Below are 16,734 nucleotides of genomic sequence, written 5' to 3'. Positions count from 1 at the left end.
CAACTACTGAAGCCCGTGCACCTAGAGCCCACACAGTGCAACTAAGAGTAGCCCCCACTCACCACAACTAGAGAAAGCAGCAACGAAGACCCAGTGCAGCCAAAAATAAATAAATAAAATAAATTTTAAAGTAATAATTAAAAAATAAATAAAAATGGAGCATTTTCATTATGTTTAAGTAGAGAATCACATGCAGGAAGTACGGTCAAGAAGCTTTTTCTTAATTTACGTGGAACCCAAACATCAAAGTGATTAACATAACCAAGCTGGTGCAAATGATTTTCAGCAGTTGATTTGGATATTTTGAGCATGTCAACTATTTCCCATGTTGTATAACATTGAATGTTCTCAATTAATGTCTCGATTTGATCTCTGTCAACTTCAACTGGTCTACCTGACCGTGGAGAAATCTCCAGCACGAAATTTCACAAACCGCTTCTGACACGTTCGCTCAGTCACCGCACCTTTTCCATACACTGCACAAATCTTCTTTTGCATTTCGGTCGCGTTTTCGCCTTTCTTGAAATAATAAAGCATAATATGCCGAAAATGTTGCTTTTTTTCCTTCCATCTTCAGTATTAAAATAGCTACACAGGGCTTCCCTGGTGGCGCAGTGGTTGAGAGTCCGCCTGCCGATGCAGGGGACACGGGTTTGTGCCCCGGTCCAGGAAGATCCCACATGCCACGGAGCGCCTGGGCCCGTGAGCCATGGCCGCTGAGCCTGCGCTCTGCAACGGGAGAGGCCACAGCAGTGAGAGACCCGCGTACCACAAAAAAAAAAAAAAATGACTACACAAAAATTCACCAATTTTGATAAGTCTTTTATTAAATGCTTGCTGATATGACAGCTGTCACATACAGTCTAACAAAATTGTTTTAAATGAAGTTAAAGACAACTTTAAGTGCTCCTAGAGCCATCTTACAGGAAAAATCTGAATGAAGCTTTTGGCCAACCCAATACATATGCAACAACTTAAAGCTACATTGATAACGTATGCTGGGTTATCAGTCACTTATGATCATTACTTGTAGCACCCCCCTGTGTACCATCTTTGGAATTAGCAATTTAGACCTGTATTCAGTCATGTAACACTTTTCAGGTAAGTCATAGAGGTTTCAGGCCCATTTCCAAATAACTGAAACGTTGGATTTCTAATAATGGAGTGCTAAAATCTAAATTAGGAGTATTTTTAAAAAATATTTAGGATCTTCATACAGTTTGGTTTATCAAGGGAACAATCATTTTCTTCCCGTAATAGAAAATAATTCTGGAATTGGGGCCTCTGGCTATGGTGCTCCTGGGCCCACCTGGGATCGAGGAGCCAATTTGAAGGATTATTACTCAAGAAAAGAAGAGCAAGAAGTACAAGCGGTAAGGCTGTAACCCTGTATTACACCTCCTGGAATGTGATTTAGGACTTGGTTCATGGCAAGGTTTAAGATATTTGCAACTTAATAAGTTGGTGATTGTTTTAAGTAGTTATTTGAGACTGATTGTTCACCCAAAACACCATAAACCTAAGCTGCCTGTTAAATCTGGTCATTAGAATTGCCTGTGAAATAAAACAATTTTTCATGGTCTTAATAAAAGATCTCTTCATCTGCTTTGTAGGAAATGTAGGTGCCTCAGTAAACGTCCTTTCATGAGCACTCATGGTAAAGGCGTTTTCATAAGACAGAACACTTACTTTTCCACTTGATATATGTAAAGTGTTAAAACCAGCGTAAAAAATTTTGTCAAAGGTTTCTTTGGAACAGTTTAAATACAGTACATTAACTAATAGCTTGTTTATACAATAGGGCCATCACATGGAGTAAAAACTAAATTCTGGCTCAATTTTGACTAGGATTAGAAACTATTAAACAACTTTTGCATTATAAAGCATGGTACAAAAAAGTTATTTTTGTGCGTTAAGTGTACATAACTAAACTTAGTGGAGGCAAATTTAATTATCATTGATTCAACAGACCCTTGAATCCGAAGAAGTGGATTTAAATGCTGGGCTACATGGAAACTGGACCTTGGAAAATGCTAAGGCTCGTCTGAACCAATATTTCCAAAAAGAAAAGATCCAAGGAGAATATAAGTACACCCAAGTGGGTCCTGATCACAACAGGTTTGCTTGTTTCACTCTTTGCCTTCTGTAGTAAGTTAGGGTTTTGTATAGTCATTCTATTTTTGTATGTGCTATCTGGTTCAGTTTGTGGATTAGCAGCAAATTGAGAAAAGATATGTTATTTTGCCCAAGAAAAATTGTTATTGATTTGTAATGTGCAGTTTACCATGGTTTTCACTTAGGAGTGTGGTTTTAGCTGTGTAAGAAGTTATGCAAAAATCTGCTGTTTGTGTTGCTAGACTTTTAGGTTCTCGTATGAATCTGAGAGGCAAAACTCGTAGCCACAAGTAGTGGTTTGTCCATAATTGACTTAAAAATCAGCCAGAGGTAGTGAGTTTATTGTTCACTGTGGTATTAGAGGCAGTTATAATGTTTATTTCTTCAACGCATCAAGTTAGACACTTAAGTTTAGAGTGGTCAGAGGTAGATGGCATTGCATCTAGATCCAAAGTTCCCATCAGCTTGGAAAGTTGCCAGCTCTTCAGTCCTATTATTGAAGTTTTAAGGGCTTATTGTAAAGCTGAAGGAGAGCCTCAATCTTTGTATGTGAGTTAAATTAGCACACTTTTATTCTGTTAAATTTATAAAACTGAACATAAAGGGAGGAGGTTGTTCTAACAGTGACAGTATGTTTCTCAGCCTGCTTGCTGTTCTTCCTGAGAGCATTCCAGGGTGTAGTAATTATTACTCCCAGGAAGGCTCATATGGATTAGACTCTTCTGGGGGCACTATATTTTATTGGAAGGGAGGGAATGTTACAATGGAAATCTGGATGATTTAATTTGCTGTCCTTATATGAAATAAATTATTCAAAATACATCAAAAGTTTTTCCCTTGAAAATCAAAGGGTTCTTTGGTTGCATCTAGCAGCCCTAAAATAATTATAACTAACAAAAAACTTTGACACTGGTCAAAATGATGTTCAGAGCATGGTTCCCCCTGCTTCGCACTGTTTTGTTCAATCCTGAATTCTCAAATACTTAAATTTAACGTCAGACTTTTTTAAACCCTCAAAGATCATAAAGGAAAGATTCATTTGTTGATGATTTTTAAAAAAAATATTTTGTTTTTCTGCACTGATTGGGCTTAGTAGCAATTGGTGACTTTAAGAACAGTTAGATAATTTAAGTATGCCTCAAGCTTATTATAAACTTTTTTTTTTAAGTGTCTTATTGGCTTCTGATACAAAGTTGAAGAATTCAGGCTATGATGAGGAAGGCAGAGAAGTTGGGGGAGCTAGGACAGCATTGCTCTTTATATGTCCTTTATTTAAAGGCATAACAGACAGCAACACCAGAGGTCTGTGTTCATACACACATGTGCTGCTGCTTAGGCTGAACTAAGCAATCACATGGGAAACTATTGTAAACTGATTTCTGGTGTTGCTGTTCCCCCTAGGTGGAGGAGAATGAGATTGAGTGCTGACTTTAAGCCTGGCTGAGAAACATACTGGCATCGGTGTCATTAATGAAAGGGTGGATGTTGTTCCCTTGAAAGCCAGTGGCCTTTGACCCCTGAAGCCGCTGTGCCTGAAGGTCAGTTCACATGAGGTATAGGAAGGAATCTAACATTTATTTTTTTTCTAAAGTCTCACCTAACCTTTTATTCACAGCACAAACTCAAGGTTAGAATGTACATGAGTAGTGGAAGGGATCAGAAAGCATAGATTTCAAAGGGCATTTTTGCCCTTGTTAAAACCTAAATTTATTCCCTAGAATCTGCTAGAAATTTTAGCTATAATTTTCAAAAATACTTTGTTCTCCAGGACCTGATTTAAATAAAGTGTGATATAAGTAAGCTAAATTTTTTGTTATCAAGGGCTGCTTCCAACTGCAGGCAGATATCAGACCCCCGCCTCAGGAACCACTGACATGTGCACAGTGGTTGTACACCCATGTGTATGTGTGCATACCTGCATATATTTAGCTTATCTTAGCAGATTGAAATCATTAGTGGATGGCCCATGCAAAGGAATCTTAAAACAATCACAACTATAATTTAAGGGGTTTTAGGCCTATTTTATTTCTCGGCCTCAAGCTGAGTGGAAAATTCCTTTTCACTGAATGTATTCTAGCTATTCAGACTGCAACCTGTGAAATAAGAGTTAAAAGTAAGTAAATATAGAACCAAAAACCCTAACATTTTCTCTTCGTGAACAGTTGGTTCATCAACTTTGATTACAGCTGTCTCGTGCCATGTTGTGCATTATTTAAAGTTTATGTACTTCATTTGTTCTAGGATTGAACAGATATAAGTGTTTACAGTGGTTTTTTGCTTTGATTTGCCTAAGCAGTTGGAAAGCCTGCCTGATTGGGGAGTCCTGGATTTAATAATTTCTAAGAGTGAAATTTCTAACCTTGTTTATATATATTCTTACAGGAGCTTTATTGCAGAAATGACCATTTATATCAAGCAGCTGGGCAGAAGTAAGTGCTTCCCTGATACTCTGAGCCTTGTATAGTGGAGTAGTATTCGCTTTAAATTCTTGAGCCACATATATGTAAGCTTTATTAATTTGATGGAGTCCATGATATAAGGTAGCATTTAGGGTATTTTAGAATATTAGAAGGCCCACTTTCCCATTTTTGCATGTGAAAAGAAAGATTGTGTTAGTTTACATTTCAAAGGGTAAGAGGTGGTAGCCTACTGAAGAATCTGCCACTGTCAAAGAATTTTAAGATGTTTTTTTATCTTTCTACATAAAAGATATAATTCCTTTGGGTAAGGCTAGCTAGGTGACATTTAGAAAGGAGTTAATCAGATGACAGGATTGGAGGCCTAAAAGTGAATGTGAGCATTTAAGAGTCACGGAGTCAAGAAGAAAAGGTGAGAAGGTTACCCTGAGGAAGCACTTAAGGAATAGGTTGGGGTTATTCATAAAGGAAGTAGAAAGGCAAAGATATATTGCCTTTATTCTTAGTAAGTTTAAAGCAAGCAGCGTGTCATGCTTGAAAGTACGGAATAGCCCTGTGTACCTGGTTTTGTTACTAGCGAGTATTGTGACTTTGAATAAATCACACCTACATTGCTGGGACTCAATTTACTTCACTAAAAATTAGGAGAAATGGCTGAAGATTCTTTCCAGCTTGAGAATTCTGCAACTAACTCTGATGACTTAAATTTAGTATATCAAAGACTTCTAATAGAATCAAGCCTTTGAATGAATCACGAGGAGATGATGTTGAATTTTTTTATCCTAGACCTTAAAGATAAATTACTCTGTGTGAATGGGAGTTTATTTTAAACTTATTGGAACACAGCTACAGTCATTTGTTTATGTCAGGGAAGAGCAAACTTCTGTAAAAGTCCAGATAAATATTTTAAGCTTAGTCGGTCACATATATCACACATTATTTCTGTCTTATATTTATGACTCTTTAAAATTTTTACAACATTTTTAGTTCCTGGGCCCATAGGTTTGTCAAACCCTGGTTTAAGTATTGTCAGTGAATGCTTTCACACTTGAGAGACAGAGCTGAGTAATTGTGACAGACGATGTGGCCTGCAAAGCCTAAAATATTTATTTTCTGACCCTTTATAGAAGAAGATTGGTGTCTCCTGGTCTAGGCACTTTGGGCCCATTTTCTTTCCTTTGATTTGCTTTTTGATCCTTTACTTTTCAGAAGTTAAACTCTCTTTTCTTCCCCTGTTTTAATGCCAAATGATGTTAATAATAACAACTTTGTTGAAATAGGTTATTTGCTTTGATAATGATTTGTATGTGTCTTAGTGTGTGCCTGTAATCAAGATGGTTGGCTATTTAGTTGATAAGCTGTTAAAGTATGGCTTTTGGTTAACAGTTAGAATGAAAAGGAACTTAGAACTCATAACGTACTCTGTATTTTAGGGCAGCTTTTGTACCTTACCTCCTAGTTGCTTATGTTGAGATGTTTTCTTTACTTAGACGATTTATCCTTCTGTCGTTGATAATCCTGACCTTAAATTATAGGGATTTTTGCACGCGAACATGGATCAAATAAAAAATTGGCAGCACAGTCCTGTGCGCTGTCACTTGTCAGACAACTCTACCACCTTGGAGTGATTGAAGCTTACTCTGGACTTACAAAGAAGAAAGAAGGAGAGACAGTGAGTCTTTAGACTTAGTAGCCCAAAGAGATATTGTAAGATTCAATTTAGCTTCTGTTTAATAGTTGGCTAAAGAAGTTTGATAGTTCTGGGACTCTCGCCTCAAGAAATGGAAATGGCCCTCCTAATCATCATTAAGTAATTCTTTCACGAGGGAACTGACTTGTTGGCTTTAGGACTATTGTAGACCTAATGTTGACTGCATACTCTTAACCCTACTGTAGTAGATTTGAGTAGTGTTTGGGTGTATGTTACATGATTTTCATGGCCATCCCTCTTCTGCAGGTGGAGCCTTACAAAGTTAACCTTTCTCAAGATTTGGAGCATCAGCTGCAGAACATCATTCAAGAGCTAAATCTTGAGATCGTGCCCCTAGTAAGCATACAGCTATTTAGTTTACCTTTGTATTGTACTTCTCTAGTCAGACAAACAACTAGTATTGTTTTTTGGTTTTGTTTTGTTTTCTGTTATTTTTAATAGCCTGATGATCCTTCTGTGCCTGTTGTACTCAACCTTGGCAAATTGGCTCATTTTGAGCCATCTCAGCGGCAGAACCAAGTGGGCGTGGTTCCTTGGTCACCTCCACAATCCAACTGGAATCCTTGGACTAGTAGCAACATTGATGAGGGGCCCCTGGCTTACGTGAGTGCAACATTATTTTTGAGATCAGACTCTCGTGTTTTACTTTTGAATATATTTCATTAGGATATCTAGATTTAAAATGATTCATTTTGAAGCTGAATTATGCTTTTGTGTGATTGTTGCCTTCTCATTTTACAGGCTACTCCAGAACAAATAAGCATGGACCTCAAGAGTGAATTAATGTATCAGCTGGAACAGGATCATGATTTGCAAGCAGTAAGTCTGTGAAGTATTTAGACATAAGGTGCTCGCAGTCTCAGAACTTTCTAGGTATGGGCAGAAGGACAGCGAATAATATGTTTTTGCCCTTTCTAGTAAGGTAGATCTGAGATACTAACCTAACTGCTAATCCTAGTTACCTCTGAGGGTAGTTGTGAGTTAAGGGCCTGTGATTCTTAAAGTGGAAGATGTGAGATAATAACTTTTTTTTTTTTGGTAGTTTTTTGGTATTTTCTGAATGAAACAACTTAAAATGTTAGAAGAAAGGGAATGTATATGTAATATCTAGGGAGAAAAGGAGGAAAATAAGGGTGTGGATAAGGCCAAAAGATAGATTCTTCAGAAATTTAATGGAAAGAGACTGTTCAACTAGAGGTATAAATATATACATTTCTTTCATGAAAAAGTATATTTTGAATATGCAGCCAGTGGAAAGGAATAACTTTTTATAGAGATGGCAAATTTTTTTTAGAATTAAGATAGTTGTTTCTAATATGTATATTGGTAGAAATTTGAGGTGTAACTTTTCTAATACAGATCTTACAGGAGAGAGAGTTACTGCCTGTGAAGAAATTTGAAAGTGAAATCCTGGAAGAAATTAGTCAAAATCCAGTTGTTATTATCCGAGGCGCTACTGGATGTGGTAAAACCACACAAGTTCCCCAGTTTATTCTAGATGACTTTATCCAGAATGACCGAGCAGCAGAGTGTAATATTGTAGTAACTCAGGTAAGTAGCAAGCCAGCTTACGAGGTGTGTGCCTGGTGTGGATAGGGTTTGAGAGGTGGAAACACCTAGAAGCCTGACCATTCCTAATTCTTTGATCAACTCCCCTTTGTAGTGACAAATTCTGAAAGTGGTAGAGTGTTAGGCCCTTTTAAATTAAAAAAAGAAAAAGGCGTGAAAGGAATTTAAGTCTGTGTTAATCTCCTGTATAACTCACGGATAAGCTAAACTGAACCATGTGAAGGATTCTTTTTGTCTGGGCTAGAGGGAGTCTTTGGGCCTAGAATTGAACAAAACAGAGTACTTTCTCCTTAAGTTTACATCCGAACCTTGGTTCTCTTTATCTTATCACCTTAATGTTCAATAAAAACCAGTCAGAGCAAGAGTAGACAAGATAGAAAAAGATAGAAAAACAGATAAATGGTTGGCTTTAGCTGAATGCTTACTATACACCAGCTTCTGTTTTGTTTGTTTGTTTTAACATCTTTATTGGAGTATAATTGCTTTACAATGGTGTGTTACTTTCTGCTTTATAACAAAGTGAATCAGTTATACATATACATATGTTCTCATATCTCTTCCCTCTTGCGTCTCCCTTCCTTCCACCCTCCCTAACCCACCCCTCCAGGTGGTCACAAACCACCGAGCTGCTCTCCCTGTGCTATATGGCTACTTCCCACTGGCTATCTATTTTACGTTTGGTAGTGTATATATGTCCATGCCACTCTCTCACTTTGTCACAGCTTACCCTTCCCCTCCCCACATCCTCAAGTCCATGCTGTAGTAGGTCTGTGTCTTTATTCCCGTCTTACCCCTAGGATCTTCATGACCTTTTTTTTTTCTTAGATTCCATATATATGTGTTAGCATACGGTATTTGTTTTTCTCTTTCTGACTTATTTCAGTCTGTATGACAGACTCTAGGTCCATCCACCTCACTACAAATAACAATTTCGTGTCTTTTTATGGCTGAGTAATATTCCATTGTATATATGTGCCACATCTTCTTTATCCGTTGATCTGTTGATGGGACACTTAGGTTGCTTCCATGTCCTGGCTATTGTAAATAGAGCTGCAGTGAACATTGTGGTACATGACTCTTTTTGAATTATGGTTTTCTCAGGGTATATGCCCAGTAGTGGGATTGCTGGGTCGTATGGTAGTTCTATCCAGCTTCTGTTTTAAACAGTTGATATTTTTTTTTAACTCATTTAAAGTTTATGACGCTAAGATGTAAGTACTATATTATTTAATATTTCTCTTTTAGTAACTTAAGGCACAAAGAGATTTAAAATTGTCCAAGGTTAACACAGGAAGTTGTTGAAACTAGGATTCATAACCAAACAGTTGGCCTTCAGTATTCCCCCTTTTGACGGCTACATCCTGTTGTTACCTTGCTAGCAGTAAGCAGTGCCTGCAAGTTTGTTGCAGTGCTTAGGCAAGAGCAGTCTTCTTAGGTTAAAGCGGTTCCTGTCAGCTCTAACCCTGTACTTCTGGCACTTGAAAGGAGAGCATTGCAAGTAGCCAGATACTACCTCTCAGGCTGGCTCAGACCTTGACTTAGGGATTCTTAACCTGGGAAGCTTAATTGATACTCAGGGTAGAGTCATGAATCTTGAAATAGCAAAAGATGTTTGTACACGTGCATTTATGTGGACATGTATAAACCATATTTTTTTAACATGTCTGAAATGAAGTATATCTTAAAATTGGCCTCTGTATTTTATAGGAGAGTTGGGTTTGGCGGGGCCTTTAAAAGATGACTGAAGGAATGCATTTAAAATGGATGATATTATAAGCTTGAAAAAAATATGATAGGTCTCCATTTTTCTGGGATAGGACCCTTAGCTTTCTTCTTCTCAAAATGTTCTTTGATTGCCCTTCTCACTCCCAAAACTGGTTATGATTTCTTTGCCTCACAGCAGAAGTTCCAACCTCAAGTACATCAATATAATATACTTGCTCTTAATGCTTATCTGATTTTTCAGGAGGTGTATTGTTCAGGAGGGCGCCATTTTACAGAAGAACTTTGAGCTCTGCTCTGCCCTCCTTCCTTACTACCACTCTCCATTTTTAAATTCAAAACAATTCAGCCATATACACAGAAATGCTGAATTCACCAAATGAGCTGAACACCTATGGTCTCACTCAGAAGTTGTTTGCATGTCATGAGTATGAAAAAAACTAACTCCCGCCCAAGTGAGAAGTGATTTTTTTTCGCCTGCTGTCTGACTTATCAAATCCAAATGGTTCCAGACAAAAATGGCTTCTGTTTGTTCCAGACAAAAATAGTTTTTGTACTGTGGTCTTCAACTTTGTATAATTTGCTTACTAACTTGTGTCCCTTCCCAAATAATTTGGACATTTCTGGTGGTTTCATCTGTAAAATGAACAGATTTCTATACGTAGGCTGTAACAAACGTACTTCTTTTGCGTATAAAACAACTTTCACTTATCCACTAGTTCTTTATTTATATTGCTTCATAAAGTGATAGATTTATGAAATTGAAAGATACTTCACAGAATTACTCCATCTTTCTACTCAGGGTGGAATGTTTATAATAGATGGTCACCTTACTTCTGCTTGAAAATTTCCAGTTGTGTGGAGATGTAGCCTGTGTCTTCTGATTTTGGACAAATGACTGACCTGTCACATGAAATCGACATTCTGTGGCTTCCATCTTTTTGTCCTAGTGCTTGTCCCCAAATCAGTCTCTGATTTCTCATACCTATAGTAAGTCTTCAAAAGTTTGTATAGTGTCCTAGTATATCTCCTTTGTTTTATAAACAACTGTAGTTTAGCCATGAAGATAGAGTCTAAGGTTGTTAAGCACATTCGAAGCATCAGCATCCTACCTGAGAAGGTAGGCCTGAACATACTGATTGGTCATTGTAGAATACAGTTGTTAATAATTGTGGTATTATATAGTACTTCTGTTAAGGCAGTCTGAGACAGCATTAATAATTTTTGTAGTAATATCACTGTTGTATCATCTTTTGATTTATTTATTCATTCATTCATTTATGGCTGCGTTGGGTCTTCGTTGCTGCCTGTGTGGGTTTTCTCTAGTTGCGGCGAGCGGGGGCTACTCTTCATTGCAGTGTGCGGGCTTCTTATTGTGGTGTCTTTTCTTGTTGCGAAGCGTGGGCTCTAGGTGCGCGGGCTTCAGAAGTTGTGGCACACGGAGTCAGTCGTTGTGGCTTGCGGGCTCTAGAGTACAGGCTCGGTAGTTGGTGGCGCGCAGGCTTAGTTGCTCCACAGCATGTGGGATCTTCCTGGACCAGAGCTCGAACCCGTGTCCCCTGCATTGGCAGGCAGATTCTTAACCACTGCACCACCAGGGAAGCCCTCATTTTTCCTTTTTCCTCCACTTGCAGTCATATATAGGAAACCACATGAAGTCATTACCTAAGTTTTTTATGTGCTTGGTTAAATGTGTTATTTCAAGTCATAGAGCACAAGTTGAGAGATATTATGAACTAGAATAAAATAGAATGAGTAGCTCAAACCTTAACTCGTAACCTTACCACCAGCTTTAGTGTAAATTCTATACCAAACTCACTGTATCCTTTTTGTGCCTTCAGGCTATTCATACTCAAGCCACTTAAAACTTAGGGTGTGAGTGTGCAACAATTGAAAATAGGAAATAGTTATTTTCTGACCTTAAAGATGTTGAGAGAGGTGAATTAAAATTGCTAGGATGTTGGGCTTCCCTGGTGGCGCAGTGGTTGAGAGTCCGCCTGCCAATGCAGGGGACATGGGTTCGTGCCCCGGTCTGGGAGAATCCCACATGCCGTGGAGTGGCTGGGCCCGTGAGCCATGGCCGCTGAGCCTGCGCGTCCGGAGCCTGTGCTCCGCAACGGGAGAGGCTATAACAGTGAGAGGCCCGCGGACCGCAAAAGAAAAAAAAAAATTGCTAGGATGCAAATCAAGTATGTTAAATTAACATCTGTGAATATTTTGGCAGTCCTGCACGTACCCCAAGGTACCATCATTTCAGGATACAGCTGTCTGTCATGTAAAATAAACTCAGAACTTAGAAAATAGAGAAAGTGGAGTCTGGTATATTTTGTGATATCTGATGCCTTAGAAATCTTGTATTTTATTGCAGCCTAGTTTTATTACCATGTATTTAAATACCCAGATGAGAAATAGGGGTGCAAAGTTCTGAAAGCAGTACTCTTTCAGTTACAGATTGCTAAGAAGAGAAATTACAGTTCTGGATAAATGTCAAGAGGGGTATAAAGGATGCAGATTTTGAATACTGCAAAAGAACACTTTGAGACAGGCCTTTAGCTGCTTGTGGTATGGAAAGTTTTACTGGTAATATTAGCTGTTTTAATTAATTAAAGTGAACATACAATTGTGAAGAAGAGGTAATCACTTAGAACTAACTACTGCTATGGCTGGTCTCCAGGCAAGAGTAATAAGATTGTACAGAGCAAATGAGAGCAGATAAATACGCAGTGAAAATGTAAAGAAAAGCTCATGTGCTGGAGGATAATTTGAAGTATTCTGTTGGAATGACTTAACATTATCCCTTGCTTTCATCACCACTACTTTTTACTAGTCTCACTTAAATGGGTTATTCTGTTACTTAATCCAAATACAACATAAAATTATAACAAGAGGCAGAATAATTGGGAAAAGGCTTAGTTGGAAGTAAAGAAAATTTGTATTACATCTGAAGTCATGTATATGAATTTAGGCAAAATACCTTTACCTGTGAACTTGTGTTTTTATCTATTAGAACAGGGAAAAAAATCTCATTGTTATTCTGAAGCACAAATAAAATAGTACATGCAGTCATAGTTTTTACTGTTGTTACACAGATGTTAATTATGATTGTTCTGGGGGGGTCTCTGTAGTCTTGAATCTTTATATTTATTTATAGAATATAGAATATTTCTATATACTATAGAATATTTAAGAGAGGATAAGTTAAACCATATGTGGAAAGGTAGTTCTGCGGGTGTAGAAAGAAGGTGAACCTTGCTTTGTATTTATTCATTGTAGGACAGTATGTAAAACAGTTATTGAATATCCAAGGGAAAAGAGAGAAAATATTCAGGGGATAAATAGAGCAACCTATTTATAGGTTATCAGGTAGCACGCAGTCTGAGAAGTGTTTAAACATTAATAGTCTTTTACATTAAGCATTGTTCTCCCACACAAAATGCCTATCCTGTGGATATTTATAATGAGCTAAGAATTATACTGAGAATAAGATTTTATTTTTAGTTTCTTTTTTCTGACTCTAAAAGTATTATATACCCATTGGGGAAAAAATTAGAAAATAAAGTAAATTTTAAAAGAAACCAAAGCCCATGCAGAATCCCACCATCCAGAAGTAATCATTTTTACTTTTGGCCTTTATGCTTTCAGACTTCATGTACATATACTGTATGTACACCATCCTAACTTGTCCCCTTTATGTAACAGCACACCTGCTATTAAAGCAACAGAATAATTTTCTAATGACTTCATAATTTTCCATTTTATGCATATACGTTTATTTTATTCTTAAATGATGGAGATACTTTAAGATTGTTTCTAATATTTTGATATTTATGTATGCTGGGATGAATATACTTGTACATACATTTTATACTCTCATTGGATTATTTCATTGGAATAAATTCCTAGACCTGGAATTGTTGGGTCAAAGGGTATGCATATTTAAGTTTTATGCATTTTGCCATACTTCCCTCAGGAAGAATCATACTGATTTCCAGTTGGATCAGTTATGAATAAAAGAAGCACTTCTCTTTTTAATATGTATTTTAAATGTTTATTTTGAAGTTAGGGCTGTTGAAATTGGAAGGCGGTAAGTTAGAGAAGCATACAAAACATGGAAAGGAGATTGTAGGGTCATTTGTTTCTTTGCTGTTTGAATAGTCATCTTGATATTGATGTTTTCTACTTTTACTCAAGGAAATTTGGCCAGTAGGGCTTCTGAAGATGGTTGTTTTAGCACTTCTTATGTTAATTTGTAACAGCCTCTGTCGTGGATGTCTTGGGAGGTGAGGACTGTACCCATATTCACTTTAAAAGGCTGGAAACTACAAAGGTGATTGACCTGAAAGTAGCCTCAAGCTGGTAAAAGCAATCCTTGAGTATCCAGTAGCATAGAAATACACCTCAGAAGAATCCAATATCCTAACTGAGTTGAAGTTTTTCTAGAAGCCAGCTATTTAGTAGAAATGTTGAAAACTATAGGAAAGACAAAAGGAGAGAAAAGCGATAATAGTGTTGAGCATTTACCTATTCTTTGTAGAATGCAAAGAACTTCTTGAAAATGCCCAAAAACTTTGTATTTTATACCTTCAGTGGAATATCATCTTCACATTCCCTGACATAAGTATATAGCAGAATGCTTCTCTTTATGGACAAATGCATAACTCAGTCCTTCATGTAACACTTTTATTCAGTGTTAGTGAGGTGCAGAGAACTGGTTGGCAATGGTCATTAAAAGCTAGCATTGTTCAGCGAAACAAGGCACATAAACCAGAAAGAATATAAGCTCAGGAAAATGTACAGTATGTTCGAGATGGCATCTTTTAATCCCTTACCTTGCTGGACAGGGTAAATATGAACTAGGTGATTGTACACTTCACCTGTATATGTTACTAGCCACATACCATAAGGGACTCTTGTGTTAGGGGATATAGAAATTAATATATCGTGTTTTATATTAATTCAAAGGATGTTGAGGGCTTCCCTGGTGGCGCAGTGGTTGAGAGTCCACCTGCCGATGCAGGGGACACGGGTTCGTGCCCAGGTCCGGGAAGATCCCACATGCCACGGAGCGGCTGGGCCCGCGAGCCATGGCCGCTGAGCCTGCGCGTCCGGAGCCTGTGTTCCACAGCGGGAGAGGCCACAACAGTGAGAGGCCCGCGTACTGCAAAAAAAAAAAACGGATGTTGATAGCTCTGGTGAAGCTACTGGTTTTTTGGTTTGGGGGTTTTTTTGGTTTGGTTGGTTTTTGTTTTTTAAGATTGTATTAGCCTCTGATTTCCTAAATGGTCATGTCATATAACCTGGGGTATAATCACATAGGTACTTAACTAAATATGGAACTCGGAAAAAACTTTCTCAGTCTAGGAACTAAAATACAGTCTATCATCAGGAACTTTTTGACAAAGTCAAATACAAGGCAACCTGGAAGCATTTAGTCTAAATCTGCATGTACCTCCATAGCTATACATTCAGGATATCATAATAGCCATGGTATCCACCAAGTAAATGCTGTTTTGTGTACTTAGAAGACAGGGGACACTTTGGAAGTTTTCATAAAAGTTAAGGTCCAACACTTAAAATTTTAACCCATAATTGTCCTTAGGGTTCAGCATATTTATTGCTAACAGCATGTATATTGCTGGAAAAGGTAATATACACTCAGTTTTCCCAGCTACATAAGCTCATCAAAACGAGGAGTGATTTCATTGAGGTGGTTTTTTTATCTCTAGCACCTTTTGTGGCACGTGATATCAATACAGATAAGCTATGACTGCTTTATGAGTTAATAAGTGAATGAATCGTAGATATGGCAAAGGAGGTTGTTCACCTTCCTAATAACCCGTACATCTCAGTTAAATAGTTCTTTAAACACAGTGCAGTGTGCCTGCACTGTGGTAGGAAGTTATAAGAACAAGCTCTCCACGTGTGATCTGTCTGCTTCCCTACTGGAAAATCACTTGATACCATTTAAGAGTTAGGGCCAGTGGTGAAGAAATTTTATTTTCTATAAAACCTTGGAATCACTTTATATACAAAATGAAAAACAGCATTTTTAACTGTCTACAATAGAATTAAGTGGTATGTTTTTTTGTTTCTTTAATAAACTTTGGAGCTTCCTAAATGTTATCACTACTATTATTGTTTCTGTTGATTACTCAGCTGGCAGTGGGTCAGATTTACGACAGTGATTTAATAACCCTAATAAACAAGTGTAACTAATTTTGTATCTTTTAAATCACTTTTTTTTTGTCTTATCTCAGCCCAGGAGAATCAGTGCAGTTTCTGTGGCAGAGCGAGTTGCATATGAGAGAGGAGAAGAGCCTGGAAAAAGTTGTGGCTATAGTGTTCGATTTGAGTCTATACTTCCCCGCCCTCATGCCAGTATAATGTTTTGTACTGTGGGTCAGTAATCTGTTTTATTTTGGCCTTTCACTTGGGGTTTACATTGTGTTTGTGAAGAAAACTTGATAATAGCACAGAATGACTGGAAATAATAAATCAAGAACCCAGTTTCTTGTTTAAATAGAACTTTTGGCAATTTTTTTCTTCATGGAGGGTGTTATGTACCTGCTGGCTGTTGTAGTGCAGAGCAAATGAAATCAGCTTAGGTTGCTGGAACTGTTAAATATGTTTTCATTAGACAAATGTGTTACAGACTACATGATCACTTCTTTAATAATTTAAATATACCAATGATTATTTATTTCCTAAAACGCTGGGGTTATAGTAGTTGAAGCATAGTTGATTGTCTAGAAATCGGTTTCTTTGCACTTTTCCTTACCTCCCTACTTTAAACATAGAAACTCATCTCCAGTGTTTACTCTGATTTTCTTTTCAAGGTGTACTCCTAAGAAAATTAGAAGCAGGCATTCGAGGAATCAGTCATGTAATTGTAGATGAAATACATGAAAGAGACATAAATGTAAGTAACTTGAGAGTGATGGTAAGGTACCAGCGCTAAAATTCTGAATAAAGAGAAATGAAGTAGAATGTCTTTATTTTATTTCCATTTTCCCATAGCTTACAACTTCTATCAAAATTATGAACTTCAGTCACTAAGATATTGGACACCTTTTTTAGCAAAGCCATTAAACCCTTTTTTTCCCTTTGTTAAAGCACAGAGTTCTAAAAGTAAAGACCTCTTCTTATTGTAAAGTGAGTATTATTGCAGTGATCATTAAGTTAGCATAATTCAGCAACTGA

The 16,734-nt window shown here is 37.4% G+C and overlaps 1 protein-coding gene across 3 annotated transcripts in view; it reads left to right on the top strand.

Moving 5' to 3' along the window:
* Window positions 1-16,734, top strand: part of DHX9 (DExH-box helicase 9) — a 54,887-nt gene that overhangs the window by 18,423 nt on the left and 19,730 nt on the right. For 2 of the 3 annotated variants that reach the window (XM_079922113.1, XM_079922112.1), the window contains exons 5-14: window positions 1,261-1,373; window positions 1,970-2,118; window positions 4,498-4,544; window positions 6,068-6,204; window positions 6,490-6,579; window positions 6,685-6,846; window positions 6,985-7,062; window positions 7,603-7,794; window positions 15,792-15,933; window positions 16,371-16,453. In XM_079922113.1, the coding sequence (XP_079778239.1) occupies window positions 1,261-1,373; window positions 1,970-2,118; window positions 4,498-4,544; window positions 6,068-6,204; window positions 6,490-6,579; window positions 6,685-6,846; window positions 6,985-7,062; window positions 7,603-7,794; window positions 15,792-15,933; window positions 16,371-16,453 (1,193 nt within the window). Of the gene's footprint in view, window positions 1-1,260; window positions 1,374-1,969; window positions 2,119-3,520; window positions 3,654-4,497; window positions 4,545-6,067; window positions 6,205-6,489; window positions 6,580-6,684; window positions 6,847-6,984; window positions 7,063-7,602; window positions 7,795-15,791; window positions 15,934-16,370; window positions 16,454-16,734 lie in introns of those variants that run through there. The other variant, XM_079922114.1, reaches the window with a different exon arrangement.

The sequence above is a fragment of the Stenella coeruleoalba genome, assembly GCF_951394435.1.
Source record: "Stenella coeruleoalba genome assembly, chromosome: 1".
Taxonomy (NCBI): Eukaryota; Metazoa; Chordata; class Mammalia; order Artiodactyla; family Delphinidae; genus Stenella; species Stenella coeruleoalba.
Note: the sequence above shows the minus strand (reverse complement) of the source record. Positions and strands in the feature narration are given on the sequence as shown.